General features: G+C 44.9%; 1 protein-coding gene across 1 annotated transcript in view; it reads right to left on the reverse strand.

Moving 5' to 3' along the window:
• Positions 1-5: 5 nt before the first annotated feature.
• Positions 6-19,058, reverse strand: part of LOC125335953 (protoheme IX farnesyltransferase, mitochondrial) — a 102,949-nt gene continuing 83,896 nt past the window's right edge. The window contains exons 6-7 of the mRNA XM_048323986.1: positions 16,150-16,382; positions 6-2,290 (exon numbers count right to left, since the gene is read on the reverse strand). Coding sequence (XP_048179943.1) covers positions 1,848-2,290; positions 16,150-16,382 — 676 coding nt within the window. The 3' untranslated portion in view covers positions 6-1,847. The remainder of the gene's footprint in view (positions 2,291-16,149; positions 16,383-19,058) is intronic.

The following is a 19,058-nucleotide window of genomic DNA, read 5'->3' on the forward strand; positions in this document are numbered from 1 at the left end:
TCATCTCTTTTTGGACAGTATGCACTTTATTGCAGAGAAGACTGGATGCATTTTTAAAACAAATTCAGGAGTTGCACAGTTTCTATACAGTTCCACAAAGTGTCGCCCACAGTAACTTGAGCACAGTGGAGTCTGTCAGTGAGGGAGCTCCATCTTGTCACCTGCAATCACTCATGTCACCAAATCTTGCAGCCATGGAAACAGGTGGCCCTGCTCCTGCGAGCACCTCTGCCAGAAAACACAGGTTAAACCGTGTCACTCCTGATTTACACCAGCATAACTGAGACCAGGAGCCAGGCTTGGATCATGAGAGCAGCCAGGGAAGGTTTTATGTCAGTGTGATACACCTCTGGTGGCAGATTTGTGACATTTCCTGAAGGGCTTTATTTGAGATCAAGCTCAAGACAGTGTCTTCCTTTTCAGGTATTGCTATATCTTTGGATCAGTGCTCATCCTGCTGCCCAGTCCCTCTCCACATGGGAAAGAAATTTTGACTTGATATGTTTTCTTGGCATGAAAACACATCAAGTCATAACAGGCACTACCACAATAAACTATCGCTGTCTCTGCCCCCGATGCTGCTGTGTTTGGGAGCACCCCAGCAGGTCACAGCCAGCTCCAGGCAGGATGAGGGCGAGCCACAGCTGAGCAGCAGGATCACAAGCATGTTAGACTGTGACCAGAAATGTTCTTCAGCATATCAGTTAACAGGGATAATGCACTTTCCTCAGGAGACCATCCACAATAATTGCTTTGGAGAGACACTGGTTGCATCAGCAAGTGAACATTATGTTAGATTAAAATCCCCAGCTCTTTTTCTGTAAAATGTGTTTCCTTACCTATTAATCACCCCCAAGGTGAAGCCTTTCTGAGCCACCACTCACACTGTGACATTAAACATAGCTCAAGCTTTTGACGCCAGTCCAGAGCTTGTCTAAGGATGCTGAGACTGAATGGGCTGGCACAAGACACATTAACATGGAAAAGCCTTACAACCACCTGACTCTGGCATATGCTTCTCACCTCCTCCACAATTCACAGCCTCTCTGCCATAAACAATAATGGTGATTTTTACCAGCTGAAGATCTGACACACAGGGCTCAAACACTAATGATGTAAAATCACTTGGGAGTCAGAAGTTCCCTGTGACGGAAATACAGTAGAATGGCTCAGTGTGTCCAAGGGATACACTACAGGAGAGCTGTTTAAATGCTTGTGTGTGTTGTGCTGAAAGAGAGTTTTCTTCGCTCCTTTCGCACTGTGCCAGGTGTATGAGAGCTAAAAATCTACTGAGGTGAATGGGAACCTTGGGAAGAGCAGCTGATTGAAAAAAGCCCCTGAAACGGAAGGCTTTGGTGTAATACCAGTACAGGTACAGCACAGATTGAGAGAAGAAGAGTTCACCCTTTCATGTGCCCAAAGTTTAAATTAAAGGAAGGCGTGCTTGGGGAGAAGGGTGAGAAATCATTCATTGGTCACTTCCTGATGGCTTCACCAAGGCTGCCAGTGCTGACAGCGGCACGTGTGCGCATGCGACTTCCTAACTTAACTACCTCAACTACTCGTGAGAAAAGAGGCTGTGACTCATGGGGACTTTGGAAGGCCATCCCAAAATGATGTGCTCCTGGCATAGGCTAAATCATAATCTGTGATGAGTTAAGGGGCCTAAGGCCCTGAATGTTTTAAGGTCTCCTGACTATTCCCTGTCAAAAGAAAATAGAAAATTATCACATGAAGTGGTCGCTAAGCACAAATGATTCCTCTTAAAACAGATTCCCAAAGGATCCCCCCTTGCAATTACTAAAATATACTACCTGATGTGTCACAAGGATGACAGGTATTGACATTTAAGGCAATCTAATTTCCATAGCCCTCTCATGACTTCTCTCCTGTAGGTCACCTTTGTCTTCCTTCTCCAGGAGCGATTTCTTACAGGTGAACATGACAAGCAGCAGCATTGGCAAGTGCCACAGACTGCAGAAGAAGAGCTTCCTGGAGCTGCTGCGGTCGGCATCCCTGTAGAACCGAAAGCCGAGGTAGGAGATGTAGAGGTTGATAGGGAGCGAAATGATGGGGAAAGTCCACGTGGTGATGTCGAGGACAGGAGCCACCGTTGAGAGTCCAATTAAGGCCAAGCAGTGACGCAGAGCCACCCGCCTGCACAGCCCCGGGTGAGTGACAGACATCATACAGTATCCTCCTCGGGAGTAATCTTCCCGCAGACCCCAGCTCAGGGCATTGAAGTGAGGGAACTGCCAGGAATAGAGGATCCCTCCTAACAGTAATGCACCTGCAGGGGGAGAGAGAGTGTTAGAGGGTCCCTGCAGGAAGTGGCACACACAGACCTCAGCTGTCACGCCCTGTTTGCAGGAGGGCAGTGCTACCCACCTGTGACACCAGTGACACCGCACACTGGTGACACTGCTCTGTACAGGGATAGGGCAGCCCTGTAAGATAAGGAACCTCTGGTTTTCATAGCATTCACATGGGGTTGGAGCACGGTGGTTTGCCTGGTTTTGGAGCACTTAATTTGAAAAGCATTTCGGCAAGTCGCTTCCTTCTAATGAGCTACTGCTAATTGGTTCCTGCACCAACTGTCTCTATCTGAGGGAAGATTGGTGGAAATGAAGCAAAATTGGACAAGAGACTGTTTTCCTGGGAGCCTCTAGATTCTACTCTCAGGTTCCTGATTTGGTGTGTCCAGAGAAGAAAAAAAGCCAGTGGGCAGAGCAGTGTCACATCAACCAGACACAGGGAGCCTGGCTCAGTGACAGAGGAAAAGGAGGACAAGCTGCTGCTCCTGAGACCTGGGGAAACACCACACCCTGGTAGGCTGAAGCAAGGCCAAGCCCTCTGTCTGCCCATTGCATGAGGGAGGGAGGGAACAGCTCCCAGTATGGGACAAGCTCCATCATGGACCTGGGCAGGGGACAGAACCAGCAGAAGCTGTTAATGTACTAACAGGAGATGGAGAACTTACTCCTTCAAACCAAAGAAACTTCTAATCAGTTTGATCAAGTAACTCTATTCACACCAATTAACTCCTTTTACACTCAAAAAGGAGCTATGGAAGCACCACATTTCTACAGCTCTTCCTGGGACACATTACAGCGTTTACTGAAGCAGAAGCAGCTCATGTGCTAATTTCAGTGAACCTCCAGGAGGCCCTCAGACCAAACTCCCTAAACTAATTTTATCTGAAGACACAAAAAAATCCCCCAAGGCTGTTGCAATGTTATGAGCATTCCTGGGTTTTCCTTTTGTTTCCCCAGTTCCCAAACCCTCTGCTCTCACATTAATGCTTTCTTTGTATCTCCCTGCCTCCATGAGCTCATTCTCTATGGAAACTTCTTCTCCAACTGGAGCCACGCATCCAGCATTTTCTTAATGACCTGAGAGAAACAGCAACACTCATCTGCAAACAGGTTAAGGTATTTAAATTCTTCCCCAAACACTCAATTCTTCCCCAGCAACTCTGAAAAAGCCCAAATCACTGTGTCCTCTGAACAGCTTCATGGTTCAGATCTCCTCTCCATCTATTCCTTGAAGCTGTGCATGCCTAGTTGTTGTCTCTAACAGCACAACTCCCACTGGTGCTGTCATGCAACTAATAATAATCTCAGTTTGCCAAATTGCCTTTTTTCCTGTATCTTATCACCAGTGAAGGAACTCTCCATTAGACTTCACGCAGGTTTCCAGTGGCTTATAAATCCAGTAGTGGTGTAAAAGACCCATCTCATTGCTTTTTTGGATGAGTAACAAATACTCCTTGAGGTGAGTGTGCACCTCTCGAACTTGATTACCTGAAGTACAGAGATAGACACACTTACCTTAGGTGTGCAGCTTTCAGAACAACATTGTCTGCCATGGATTCCAGGTGATTTCATGGAATCACAGAATGGTTTGGAAGGGACCTTGTAGATCATCTCATTTCATTCCCTGCCATGAGCAGGGGCACCTTCTATTAGACCAGGTTGCTTCAAGCCCTGTCCAACCTGGCCTTGGACACTTCCAGGGATGGGGCAGCCACAGCTGCTCTGGGCACCCTGTGCCAGGGCCTCACCACCCTCACAGGGAAGGATTTCTTCCTCACATCTAATCTAAACCTGCTCTCTGTCAGTGTGAAGCCATTCCCCCTTGTGACTCCAGACCCTTGTAAATAGTCTCTCTCCATGTTTCTTTTAGGCCCCTCCTGGTACTGGAAGGCCACAAATTAGGTCACTCAATTTCCTGGTCTATGGCCCAAAATGCTTCAAATCCAGCTATTCAGTCCTTCTAAAGTTGATTTTTTGGATGCAGGTATTAGCACCTTTTCTCAATTGGAACCTTTTAAGACAGTTGAAAATGATGTACCCCAAAATTACCAATCATTTCAGAATATCATGGCCAGAAAAGTCCTTTTGGTCCTAACAGAACAGTATTTGTTTCAGTTCTGCTGAAACCTGAGGGAGCAGCTCTGCTGAAATAAACCAGAATTAAACATACTGAAGGAGCAGTTCTCCCCACACCAGGAGAAACAATGGGGAAATGTTCTTGTCATAAGTCACTCTTTAGCTTTTTCCTATTCTTGTAAAACACATTAACGGAGGCAAGATCCTAAATGTGCTGCACCTAAGAGAGCAGTATTTTTCAAGTATCACATCTGAAGTGCTTTAGAGACACTAGCTTGTCATTGTCAGAATTCAGGTAAAGGTAAGCTACAATTATCCATCCATCAGCTGAGGACACCTAAGCAGATGAAGCCAGGGCCTAAGACGTGGAGCAGAGCCTGTCCCTGCTTCCCACAGCTCCAGACCTGTGTCCGCATCCCTGTGTTTCGGCTCTAACACAGGTTTTGCTTATTCAGTTGTTCAAATGTTGTGTGCAGCCAAGCTCAAAACACACCCTAAACCTCAAACACACAAAGCCCCTTAACAGTTCCCTTACTATGACACCATTAAAAAAAAGTCATCTGGAGAAACTTTTAAACACAAACAGACCAACTAAAATACTTGAGGCTGGATTCCCATTTACAAAGCTCTGGTTTTTACATGCAAGCCTTTGGAATTTAATTACTTTGATTACATTACAACCATTGAGATAATTGAAATTTTACAGAGAAGCTGAACAGTGAAACTATTTAATAGCCCATTATGAGGACTTTAACTGACCCAATCTTTTTGTTAGGTTCCCATGTGCTGGGACATCCTGTAATTTCCTTGGCCCAGGCGGAGATTGTCGGGTTGTCAGAGAATTTTAAGTGTCACATAAGACTGATGACTTGCAAAGCACGGCACATAGTATAGTACAGTTCAGCATCAAATGAGCTCACAGTAGGAATCCTGTCAAGCCCAGAGGAGACATTGTAATACTCATTAATTACTAGATGAATGTTAACTATGTCATAATTAAGTCAGCAGTGTTTTTAAGCAATATTACAGCGAGATGAACTCTGGAGACAAATCTGTTTCCAAACAGAGCTGAGTCTACTCTATGGCCTCTGTGCCGTTCCCAACAGTTTGGGAACTCAGCTAAATCACTGCAAATCTCCCTTTTCTCTACAGAGTTTATAATTAAGTGAACATCAGACGAGGTTGCTCCCAACTGGAACATGTGGACCTGGTGCAGGGTTCACAAAAGCAAAGCTGGTTGTCGGAACAGAGTCATTGCTTGGGCAGCGTGAGACAGCCAGCACCCAAGGGACACCCAGGGACACCGAGGGACATCCAGCACCTTGGGGTCTCTTGGCTCCTCCACAGCTTGTGGAAATCTGAGAACAGGCAGATTGACAGGAACTCACATCTCTCTGCTTTTTGCAATAGTTCATAAATTGCAGGACCACAAGTACCTGGCTGGCTCATGGGTATCCCAATCTCCTAGGCCTTTTTGGCCAAATTTTTAATTGCTGCAATTGAGCCTGTTTATGACCAATTCTTCTCTCCAAGTGTGAGAGCCTGGGACAGATCCAGCAGACACTTAGAAATCCCAGTAACTTGTCAGATCAGTCCTCTTTGATTTTGGAGAAAATGAAGTCAACTAAGGAAAACAGGGCCCAGGTCTCCAGAACTCTTTCACTCATGTATGCAAAATAGGAATAAAATATTTTCTTCCTGAGTTCCTATTCTTTCATCTCTTTTCACTGTCTTAAATAATCTCAAAAGTTCCAGGACTGCAGAGAACCAGGTAGGTCCTAAAGCACCCACGGAGCTCAAGGTAACAGGTTTTATCATTCCTCACGAATTTTAAGGTTAAGCTATTATTTCTTTTCTTAAATTCTTCTTCGTGATTTATTTAAATAGAAATAGACCTCCTTTTTAATAAACAAGAACAAGCTGAGATTTTTATTTTATTTTAATATCTAAGATAAAGCAAAAATGTCAACTGGCATTGAAGAAGGTAGAAAATGGTTCCTTTTTTCTGTAAATATATTTTTATCTAGTGAAATACTGAAGCTTTATAAATCGCATTTTTCCTAAAACAAACAGGACACTAAATTCCACAGTCATTCAGCAACTGCTTGGATGTCTGACAGTTCAATAAATTTGGGTAAGACTTGGAAATAATTGTGAGATGAGACTTCCAAAAGCAGCTAGTGACTTTGTGTTTGCAAACTACAGCAGCTGACAGTCTAATTTTCAGAATTACAAGAGCAAGAAGCACAGCCCTCTGAAGTTCTGCTCTTTAAAGCGTCAAGAAGGCCATGTGGCTTTTTAGAAATCTTGATTAAAATTTCATGGTTTGTTCCTTCTAGAGCAATTTATGAAGATCTCATTTGCTGAATGGTCTAAATCTCAGGTGAGAGAGCAATGTCAGTGCAAGAGCCAGACGAAATCCTTGGGTAGGAAGAGCCCCCAAGAGCAGGAGGCTGGAAAATGGTTTTTAGGGTGTAAGTCCTTGCAGACCATGAGCTCTGACCACTGGTTAACATCTGGAGAGGAGAGGAGAGCAGAGCATTCAGGCAGCAACAGCTCCTTGTCCTGCCCACCCTGGGCTCACAGTAACATCAGTGCCACAGCAATGAAAAGCTCCAGATGCAGATGTCAATTCCTCAAACTTCTCACGTCCCACAAAGGATAGTGTTCAAGTCCATACAACGTCTATTCAAGAAAGAGTAAGTACATGCAGCTGCTGAGTTATCAGTGCCAGCATAACTCTTTCTGAGCAAACCAAGCAACCTGAGGACTGCAAACCTACCTTCTTAACCACTAAAGGGCAGAAATAATGTTTGAATTCTGCCTGACTGTCTCATGCTGAGGATGCCACTCTCTTAAGTAATGATCTGAAATATGCCTCTTTCATGCTGGCAATACCTTTCATCATCAAAGAGCTTTATACCTGTTCAGTTGGCACATGGAGCCACTGTGATGGTTTCACCCACAGATAATTATTTCAGCTGTCTGCCTTAAGTGAGACACAACAGTTTGGGATGGTCCAATTGAAACTCTCAAAAAAATTTCTGAAGACAAATTTCTCCAGGGAAGAAAAGGACTTGAGCTACAGGAGGGCACAGGCTGGAGCACAGTGTGTGTTGGTGGAAGCTCCTGCCTCAGGAGCAGGGTCAGCTAGAGTCCGACTAGCCTGGGCAGGCAGGTGAACATGGGCCTGTCCACACAAGTCAGGACAAACATGTCCCAGATTTTCTACAGGGACTGCTGTATCAACACCGTGTTCCTGAAAACACACTGCAGAGGAACAATGTGTGCTCCCCTCTTGCCCTTCTCATTGTTCTGTAAAGAACACACAGTGCTTTCCCACTGCACAGAGTTCTGCAAACCTCTCAGATCACGTTCAGGTTCCGGGCAGGACAAACACCTATTCACCTAATCAATAAAACAAAAACAATAAGGAATGGGAGCTAACCTGTAGCATCAGTTCAAGAACAGACTCGCTCCTTCTGTCTTTGCTTGTGCTGCATGTATAACTGGGAAGTGGCCAACCAGCCATTAAAATAAACATGGAATAGTTAAATATCAGCTCCAAAACAGATGCTGAAATCTTAACTGCATTTCCCAAAGCTGGTGTTTACTGCCTTGGCAACCTAAGAATGTTGTTTTGCTTAAAGCACAATTTTAGTAAGTCTTCTGCCTTGAATAATGTGAAAGAATTTTAAAATTATTTCCAGACGTTGGTAGCTCTGACTTATGAGAGAAAAGCACTGGCCTTTTGTCTCTAGGAAACGGGTACGAGTTTGGCTGATGTAAGGAGGAGAAGGCTTTGGCAGTGTAAGCTCAGCCTCTTAATGGATCGTAGTCAGGAAACAGCCACACACCGTTTTACTTGATAGCGCACAACTGGCTCTCTTCCCTTAAAAGATGTTGAACAAATTACTCCTCTTTAATCCAGACAAGGTAGATTAGAGATCAGAGATTTGACTTGGTCCAGCTGTATCCACCTGCTTGTGAACAATCGTGCTGTCTCAGGCTGCCTTTTCCACAAGAAATTTTAACATAACCAGTCCCAAACTTTTCACCACAGTCCTGTATGAGTTTTACAGGATTTACATATTCGCAAAAAATGCAGAGGATACCTGTCCAAAACTTTTATTTTCTGTCTTTTATTTTGTGTTCATTCACAAGTTTAACACAGTAGTCTTCCCTGGAGATTTCTGTGAGCAATTATGGGGGTAAAGAAAGAAAGATTTTAAAATTTTGTCAAAGCCTAGTTCAGGTTCAATGTAATCTTTAAGGATTATTTGGGGGTATTGGTACAAAGATTCACAGTGGTGTCCTGATCCATAAGGACTGGTTTGTTCAGCTCTTGGTTGCATTTTCTGTTTGTGAAGGAGAGCTGGAAGGTACAATCATTACTGCCTGTGCTTCAGTTTGTTTCAGTGATGGAAACTGATTGTTAAATCAACTGACCTCCAGTTACAATTGTTCAAGATACTGTCCTGATACCATCCCTCCTGAGGAGAAATGTTACCAGCTACTTAATTCTTCCCACTGTCTTTAGGATTAAGAACAGGATTAGCTCATCAAAATTTACATCCTAATTTGCAATTATGAAGCCTTCTCAAACACAAAGACATTTGGGAATTACCTAGACACTAACCTAAACCAAACTGATGCAATTCCCCTCTACTTTGCCCGCATCAGCACCACAGCAAGACAACAACCAGCACTTCTGCTTCCACTGGCAAACAAAAGCAGATGCTACTGCTTCTGCTGCATGCCGCAGGAGCAGCAAAGCAGCCTTGAGGGGAAAAAGGGAAAGTATCACTTTTAAAGCTCTGCACAAGGTCCCTGGGCTGGGACAATGGTCCCGGCTGTCAGCGTGGGATGCACAGGCCAGCCCGCACTGCGCCCCTCCAAGGTTACACCGTCATGGAAACCAAGGGCGAGGAGGAAAACACTGGAAAACTCAAAAGCTTCATGGTCAGGGGTTTCAATAGCTGCTTCTTTTGAAGGGTGGCACAGAAGGCCTGTGGAACAGGAGCGTCTAAGGGCTGCAATAGACTCCTCTGCGACAGCACTGAAAGGGAAGGGGATGTTGGCCATGTGTTTGGCTTGTCTGCAAAACAAAAGGATCCTCAGTGTCCACCAGGAATAGGAAATGAAGTTGGCTGTGGAGTTTTTCACCTCGAGAGAGTGTTCCTGGTTCTGCCTTTAACAGAAGGAAGCCAGATGTCCTCAGGTACGCTCGCCACATGGAGAAAAGCTGTGGGTGTATGGATACACACAGGCATGCGCACTTCTTGTGTGACACACAACAGATTATTGCACCCAAAAGCCTCACAGGGAAACACCTTTCATTACACAGGCAAGGCTGAGAAAACAACAACGCCATACATAACTCACCTTAGCTAACCCCAGCAACAGATGCCATAAAAGAAGAGCCTGTTGAGTAAGATGAAAATACACTCTTCTGCAAATATGTTTAGGAAGTATTTACCAAAGGACCAGACTCAGCAGAGGATTGCAAACCTGCAGAGCCATGCAGGGGCTCCTCGTCAGCCACCTCGTCCAGGCTCTGGCAGGGCTCCCACTAGCCCAAGGGTGGGAGCCCCTCCTGCAGACCCCCCTGTCCTGATTTCACTGTGGGTGTTGTGTTTCACACCCAGGGGCATGGGGCTGCCCCATCAGCCACACACAGGGTAGAAAACCAGGCAAAGGGCACGCTGCCTGTGAACCCCAGGTGCCCCAGCAGTCGAACTGCCATTTCTTTTGTCTCTTATGAAGATGGAAAGGAAGAAAAAAATAGCCCACTGGCTTTTGTCCTAAATTCAGACCAGCTGCTCACTAGTATTGTCCCTCTACCTCATTTTTTACAGTTTTTACCCCCACAAAGCATACTCCTGGGCCCCCAGCTTCAAGTCTCATATGTCAGTGACATGAATATCTCCGTTTCCTCTGGAACAGACCACAAATTCTGCCCTTTCATCTGGGAAGTGAAACCCTGAAAAGCTGAGTTTACCAGTGGGAGTTTATAGCAGGAGCGTCCTCTGCTCCGGCAGCAGGACGCTGGAGTTGCCCTGCTCTGGCGGCTGGCTCCCAGACCTGCTCCCACATCAAGGGGCTTTGAAAGCTCCAAGTGCTTAACTGGAAGAGACACAAAGACCTCCAAGCTTATTTTGCATACAATTAAGTTGTTGTTTTGCTCTCCCTCCTACTGGCAGACAAGTGCTACACCAGGGAAGGTATGAGAGACTCCAGCCATGACAGGTTGGGCACAGGCCCCCCCTCTATCCTATTCTCCTTTTTTTTGTTACTGAAACCATCCATCTGCCAAATGTCACTAGCTGATAAGAACTGCCCGTTTTTAAATCCCCTTTTGTAAATAGATGCTGGCTGACATAATTAATGTCTACCATACAACACAATTTGAATTACAAAGTAAAGGCAATTTAAAATCAGCCTCCACATGATTACAATTGATACCGAGTCTATAAATTCCATAGCCCCAGGAATTATTTAAATTTCTGAAAATGAATGAAAATCAGTACAAGATGTCTTTCAGGGAAATGAGACCAGGAGTGGAGCATCTGAGATAAAGTAAACAGTCTCTTGAGATAAACATTCTTTGGTGCAGTAATACCTATGGCTCCTGGGCCACCACGGCTCTGCAATGTCTGCTGCACTGTCAGGGCCCTTATCTGCTCTGCCACCACCACCTATTCAGAATAAATCCCTTTAGCTGATAAGCACATTAGGTTGAGGAGCCCTGCTTGTCACTTCCATCTCACTGGGTGGTTTGTATGAACTCCGTGGCACCAAATTGCTCTGCCCCGCGACACTGATCCTGCTTGCCGGCAGGATCCAGCCTTCAGCACCTGAGCAGAGCATGGTCAGTGGAAGAAGTACAAAAGTTCTTGGGCCCCCAACATAAGAAGGAAATGGGACTGTTGGAGCAAGTCCAAAGGAGTCCTCAAAGTTGATAAAGAGACTGAAGCATCTTCCCAATGGGGACAGGCTGAGAGAACTGGGGCTGTTCACCCTGGAGAAGAGAAGGTTGTGTGGAGACCTCACAGCACCTTCCGGGACCTGAAGGGGCTACAGAGACGTCTGAGAATGACTCTGCATCAGGAACTGTAGCGACAGGACAAGAGGGAATGGGTTCAAACTGTAAGAGGGGAAATTTAGATTTGGTATTAGGAACAAATTCTTCGCTGTGAGGGTGGTGAGGCCCTGGCACAGGTTGCCCAGAGAAGCTGTGGCTGTCCCATCCCTGAAAGCGTCCAAGGCCAGGTTGGATGGGGCTTGGAGCAACCTGGTCTAATGGAAGGTGCCCCTGCCCACGGCAGGGGGTTGGAACAAGATAATCTATAAGGTCCCTAACCATTCTAGGATTCTATGAAAATGTGTAAGGCAAAAAAAAGAGGCTGTGGCATTTGAAGACATTTACTCCAAACTCAGTTTTCCTGTTAACTAGAAATAACAAGTTTAAATGGATATTAGTCTGGGGAGAGAGAACAGCAGTGTGAGGGTAATTTAAAGCATATATACACTGTGCCTCTTACACACCAAAATAAACAGCTCTGTTTCTTCCTAAGGATCCCTGTGCACAAGCTCAGCAGCATCGCGGCAGAGCCAGGAGCTCTCCTGCGTGTGGATCCCATACAGGAGGAAGATCTGGCACAGAGGAGTTTGACCTCTCTTCCTGTCTCTCTGCTGTCACTTAAGGTTTTAAGTGAATGCCATTATTTTCCTGCTAGTCCTTCCTTTGTAAAACATTTTGAAGGTGTCTTGATTTACTAGATAAACAAATCTCTTCAGAAACAAGTAGTCCCACAAAGGAGCAATGAAATCTGCTTTCAAGGAAGCAAACATGTTACTGCAAATCACAGGCTGGCAGTTAAGTTCTGCATAAATACCCCAGATACGTGGCAGTGATAGCCATGTGATAAATGACATTTATCATACACTTCTGACGGTCTCACCTGCACTCACTCCCCCAGCAAGGAAATGTTAACATCCTCCATCTTTCATAAGTTTCAAACAGCTGCCATTAAAAAAACACAACCCCCTCCCCAAACCCACAACAAAGAATTCCACATCTTCCCAGAGATAACCTTATCTTTCACTTTTGAAATGGGAGGTGTTCCCTAAATTACGCTGGCACAAAATCCAGGGTTGGGGGGCAGGATGTTCAATCAGGCTTAGGAGCACAGAAGTTACCTATCGGGGCAGAAATGGAAGCAAGCATTCCTGGGAAGTACCACAAGATCTGCAAAGATGTGTAGTGTAGGAAACTGCTCAGAGGGCAGTGAGGCCCTGGCACAGGGTGCCCAGAACACCTGCGGCTGCCCCTGGATCCCTGGAAGTGTCCAAGGCCAGGCTGGATGAGGCTTGCAGCCACCTGGTCTAGTCGAAGGTGTCCCTGCCCAAGGCAGGGGGTGGGACAAGATGGTCCTCAAGGTTCCTTATGAACCCAAGTCATTCTATGATTCTATGATTGTTCTATAAATTACAGCAAGTGTTTGCATCACTGGAAATACAAAGGTCCCAGATTTCCATCTGCAACTACACAGTATTTGGTTCTTGTGCAAGAAACTGCCAAGGTATTCATCTTTGAGATAAGAAAGTCATAAACAAAATGAGGACAAATTAAAACTAGGCTGCTCCACTCTGAGATACTTCGTTATTAGCTTCAGAATTGGAAACGAGGAACCATCTTCAGCTGTCTAAGGAACCATCTCCAACTCTCCCAAAGCACAAGATATCTCATAGCATCCATGTCATGGAACTCCTGAACAGAGTGGACATGACTGTCCAAACTGTTAAACACAACAGTTTAACACTTGGCTCCCCCCACAAACAGTAATGAAAGGGCTACAAAATATTGTTTTCCCTACAACCAGAAACATGTACAACAATGTGGCTGCTGTGAGAAGATTACAAGGAGAGAAAATCCACAGGAAAATGTAAACTCAAAAGGCCACCACTTTAGCGGTGAGAACTTCCCTTCTCATTAGTTTCCTGCCTCCCTTCCTTCACATTCCTCTTTGTTATTGAGTAGAATGATGTTTTTAAAATGAGGTGCAAAGGCATTTTCACACCTCTACCTAAAACTAGGTTAAGTCTCCGCACTAATTACACGTGATTAATGAGTTCAACAACTGAGACCAGGCTGGTTAGGGAAGGGACGCAGGTCTGCAGGTTGTGTATGGATACGCACCCGTATTCCACACGGATACGATGCTGCCAGGGGCTGAACTCTCTTATTTGCAAAAGTAGAATGTTTAACACTGAAAATCATAGTCTACAATGCCATTCTTTTCTTCTAGTTATTTCTTTTCTCTGTAAAAGTGTTTGTAGGGTTTGTGTTGGGGTTTTTTTTGTTGTTTTCATTTAATACTGAAATGCACTAAAGTATTACATTCCAGTCCCTGTTTTCAGGACTCTCCCCAGGTATGCTTCATTACAAACACCAGTATCAGCTCAATAACATTTCTTTCTCTATTAAATAAGTTGCCTGGCCTCCCTGACACAGACTGGGAGGTGATCATAAAACGTTTTAGCTGCCCAAAACACACTGGTTATGCACCAGATTATCGTGTTCTGACAAAGTCTGCTTGGGTGGTTTAAAGTTATCATCTTCCACTGGTGGCATCATTGCCAGGGATCATCCCCTCCACAATAGAGCTGGCACAGGGACGAATACCAACATTTTAGCTGCAAATTAGAGAAGAAGAGCTTACTTGGGCCAGTGGGGCTCCCTGCTGCCCTCTCTGCTGCTGTACAGGGACAGTTTTGCTCTTTGCGAAATAGGTCTCAAAGAGCAAGTTGACAAATTAAAGATAATGACAATCAGTGCCAGCTTAACATGCTGGGCTTTCACTGGCCTCTACAGCAAGGGCTTTTGGACACATGCAGCTCTGCGCTCCAGCTCCTCCAGGCTGAACTGTGCAGGTGAAGCACAGGCCCATGAGAGTCATCCTCAGACACCAACTCTGCAATAAAGTGGCAAAACCAACACAAAAATCTCTAAACAATGTTAGATCCAAGGTCTAAGCATCTGCAGCCAGAATGATAAGGGTCTTAAAAATACACATTTTGTTTTTATTTAATTCTATAGAATTACAGAATCGTTAAGATTGGAAATGTCCTTTCAGATCAAGTCCATCCATCACCCCACCACCACCACCATGTTCACCACTAAAGCATGTCCGCAAGTATCACATCCACACGTTTTTTGAACAGTTCCAGGAATGGTAACTCCACTACTGCCCTGGACAGTCTGTTCCAATCCCTGACCACCCTTTCAGTGAAGAAATTTTTTTCCCTAATATCCAGTCCAAACTTCTCCTGGCACAACTTGAGGCTGTTTCCTCTCATCCTGTCACTTGTTCCCTGGGAGCAGAGCCGAACCCCCACCTGGCTGTCCCCTCCTGTCAGGGAGTTGTGCAGAGCCAGAAGGTCCCCCCAAGCCTCCTCTTCTCCAAGCTGAGTCCCCCCAGCTCCCTCAGCTGCTCCTGGTGCTCCAGACCCTTTCCCAGCTCCATTCCCTTCCCTGGACACGCTCCAGCCCCTCAATGCCTTTTTTGTCATGTTCCCTCTTCTCTTCTAAAGTACAGAGCTGCTAACAATGTTTGTTATGCGCTCCCTAACTAAGACACTATACATACACTTACATTAATTTCTAGGTCTAAGTAACTTTCAGAGAAGCAAATATTTGTACAGAAGCAGCACACACTGAAACACCCCCTCCTCCTTCCCCCCCCCCCCCCCCCAATGCCATCCATCCTTGCTCTGGTTTAGATCTGTGTGGGAACATGTGGACACAAAGCCAACTCAGGCTGACTTTTATTAGGAAGCGCATAAAGAACAGATTTTGCACAAATTCTGGTAATTTCTGGTTAAAAGCCTTGTTGTTGAAAGTATTATTCAAGCCCCCCTGTGGGATGAGTGTGCACTAAAACAATTCTTAACAGACCTATTAATTGCACTTCATTAGTTGCTTCAGACTATAAGTTTGTGGAGCCACTTTGATTCTTAAGTTTCTAGCTGGCAGGAAAAACAAGCCCTGATTGTGTCAGAGTTGAGCAGCTGAAGAGATCAGTGTTTTACAAGGGATGTAAAAATGGTTTACAGTTACTAAAATAGAAGTCTTCGTTTGCTTTTCAAGGAGGGGGGGAAAGGAGCATTTATAGCTTAGAATTTAGCAATGGGTAATTAAGAAATACACCAATAAATTAATCTTCCCAGGATATTTTCTGGCTTGTGGAAAGACAGTAAAACACATCTGGGAATTTTCCAGCTGAAAGTTTCTTTCAAGTTGGATCTTACTGGATAGGATTTTAATCCTGAACATGGTTTGAATCCTGAAATTATGTAACATTTTCTCCTATGTGAACACCAAAGATGCTATTTTCCTTCTGGATTTTTTTTTTAGGATGGTCAAAACACATATTCAATAGGACCTGCTGCTTTATCAGCTCGTTTGCCCTGAAATACCCCTGTGTAAAGAGAATGTTAGCAGAATTAGATGCTTTTGAAGCCCTACCACAGGATTACAGAACGGTTTGGGTTGGAAGGGACCTTAAAGATCATCTCTTTCCACCCTCTGCCATGGGCAGGGACACCTGCAACTAAACCAGGCTGCTGCAAGCCATGTCCAACGTGGCCTGGTCAGGTCAACAAGCGTAACAAACTAAGTTTACTGCCTTTTGAGTAGGTTTTTTTTTAGTTACCCTGACAATCACTTGTCCTGATGAAAGGGTTTTATACTCACCAGCATCCAGACTCCCAGTAGCTGCAGTCCAGCCCATGATGGGGGGAATGGCCCCGACAACAGCTCCCACCCACGTGTTGGCAATGCTCATTCTCTTCAGGGGTGTGTAACAGCACGTGTAGAGGAAGATGTTGAAGGCTCCCAAGGCCCCGGTGAGAGGGTTCACTCCCAGCGTGAGCAGGGCAATTCCTGGGACTCCACAGGAGGCAGCAAAGCAGACAGCGAGCAGGGGGCTGTGGGGAGACATGTGGCACATGCTGAGCAGGAGCTGGTCTTAGAGAATGGCTGTCGTCCCTTTCCTTTGGTCTCTGCCGCAAAGTTACGATTGAATTTTTGTTATTGTTTTACTCAGCCATCCCAAATTTTCCTGTTTGAGCCCCCACCCTAACAAAAGCCTTTCCAAAATGTTAAGACAACCTTGCTACAGCTCTGCATTGGAGGTGATTCTTAAACTTGTGATCACAGTGTTCACCAAAGAAATCCAAACTCTGTAGGTAATGGAGAACTCTTCTCCCTTATGGAGAACTGGTGCTTTCGGCAGATCTTCCTCCTTCATTTTAATTTTAGTAAATATAAACCTCTGGAGAAAGCACTCAGAGTTTCGAGTAAATTAAAATGGTTGCAGTTTGTCAGATTTTTCACTGATTGCAGTTATCCAAGGGATCCTTTGAAACACAACAGGGTTAGACACAAAATTAGGAAGCATTTATGAGAAAGAGTACATTCAGTCATTTTAAAATTACATCAGTAGGAATAAAGTATTCTTTGACTTTACTGAAAAAAAGTCTGAATGTTCTACACCCCCATTTATCTGATGCACTGTACTGAGTAGGGAGAGCACACCAAAACAATGCTGGCAGCAGAACCAAAACTGATTATCTTGTAAGCACGACTGAAATTAACTGAAGGTATTTTAGGTTTGGTCGAAAGCAGCAAACAAGAGATACGCAAATTATCTCTGTGGCTTTCTACTGCGCATCAGCTGAGAGCTCTGGGAAGGTTGGAAACTCATATTAAAATCTGTCAGAAAGTGGCTGGAGCTATGTAAACTTCTTCTAATAAATTCCACAACAAACATCCAAATAGGATGAACAAGGATTTTTTGTCTGGCTACCAGAACCCCACTTGACAGGCTGCATGATAATGCAACGCTAAGGAAGCTTTAGTTGTGATTCCTTGTGCCAGATCAACAAGTTTGCTGCTGGTGGGGATCTCCTCTCGTGTGCTTGTTTGAGGCTTTTGGTGTAACACGAAGAGAGAACTAAAAGCCTCTAAGAAATAATGTGGTGTGGGCAACCTCTGGAAGGGAAGAAAATGCCATTAAATGAGTTGTATTTAATAACCCATGTGGCTAAATACACACTTGTAGTCATCCATGTAAGACCAGAAAATACGTGTGCTTGCAATGAAGGTCTCTGCGTGGAGTTTAGCTTTACCCCTTTTGTCTAATTGAAAACCATGCAGCCTTTGTGTTCTACAATCCACTCTGCCCTCTGGCCAAATCCTTAACCCTAAAATACGTCTTGCAAGCACTGCTCCAATCTTCATAAGAAAAATTTGCTGGTGGGGATGAATTTTATGGGAGTTTTATCAGCAAAAAATCCTGCTACTCAAATTTTGATATTTAAGATGTTTGTTAGGCCAGTATAGTACAGAGATCCTAAATACCTGGAAGAACTAAAATGAGCAAATCTTACGCTAAAGATCTGCCTTCAATTTAAATTAAATTGACTAAGTCATTTTATCCAGCTTTTCCAAACCATCAACAGATTTTAGGTAATGCAGTGTGCACAGAGCACCTTTCTGCTCAGCGTTACCAGCCCTGGTGTAACCAATACAGCAGGAGTAGAGGGAGGGTACGTCCCTTTCATTGCCTTTCACTGACTAAGAGATGTATAAAATTTAAGGCTGTTTTCAGGAAAGGAGCCATACGGAACTGTGCCCCGTGGTTCTGCAGCCTCTGGTGCTCCTTTGCAGAAAGGCACCAAAACACAGCATGTACCGCAAATGGTCCCAATGCCGACCACAAATGCTGGAGTACTTTGTAGATGTTGCCCCTCTGTAGTGAAAGCCTGACTGGGCTTGGTTAAACAAATCTATCTTGACTGATTCTTGAATAAAACACAGTCAGACAGTAAACACCAGATTCACACAATACTCACTCTTGAGGTGACAAAAGACCAGTGTGACCCTATGAGGCCGGGCTGCCCACATCCGCCCTGCAGGGCTCACAGACATAAATGAAGGCACAGTTTGATCTAATGCAACGAGCACTTTTCTCACTAATCAGGAGTGAAGACTTATCTACATGTCTCCAATCCAAATGAACACTACCCACCATGAGCAGGCACCAGCCCTTCATGTCTCTTCTCAGACAGGAAGGCAAAGGGTGGGAGCGTAAAGCCTTCCTCCATGTATGAACCCTGTTTTGCCTCTCTCCCACGCTGCTTCCCTGCAGCACCGACAGCCCTCAATGCCAGCCCTGATCTCCAGTGTCTGCTGCCTTCATTTCCAACCAATGGACCAGAAAAATACTTTTAAGAAATAAGGCTTTATCAAAAGGGAAGGGTGAAATTATGTGGCTGAGACTTTCAGAAGAGTTGATGCGATCCTGGTGGATGAGAACACATTTTTGTTTTAGTTTCTTCCTTTTTGCCTCTCCTCTTTAAGGGAAGTTCCTGGAGGCAAAGTACGTAATCACAGAATCACAGAATGGTTTGTGCTGAGAGGACATTAAAGCCCATCTTGTTTCAACCTCTATCCGAAAGGCAGGGACATGTTCCACTAAACCAGGTTGCTCCAAGACCCATCCAACCTGGCCTTGAACACTTCCAGGGGTAGGGCAGCCACAACTTCTCTGGGCAATCTGAGGCAGTTTGATCAGCATCTGTAATCATCCTAATGCTCTC

Source organism: Corvus hawaiiensis, chromosome 19, assembly GCF_020740725.1.
Source record: "Corvus hawaiiensis isolate bCorHaw1 chromosome 19, bCorHaw1.pri.cur, whole genome shotgun sequence".
NCBI classification, from domain to species: domain Eukaryota; kingdom Metazoa; phylum Chordata; class Aves; order Passeriformes; family Corvidae; genus Corvus; species Corvus hawaiiensis.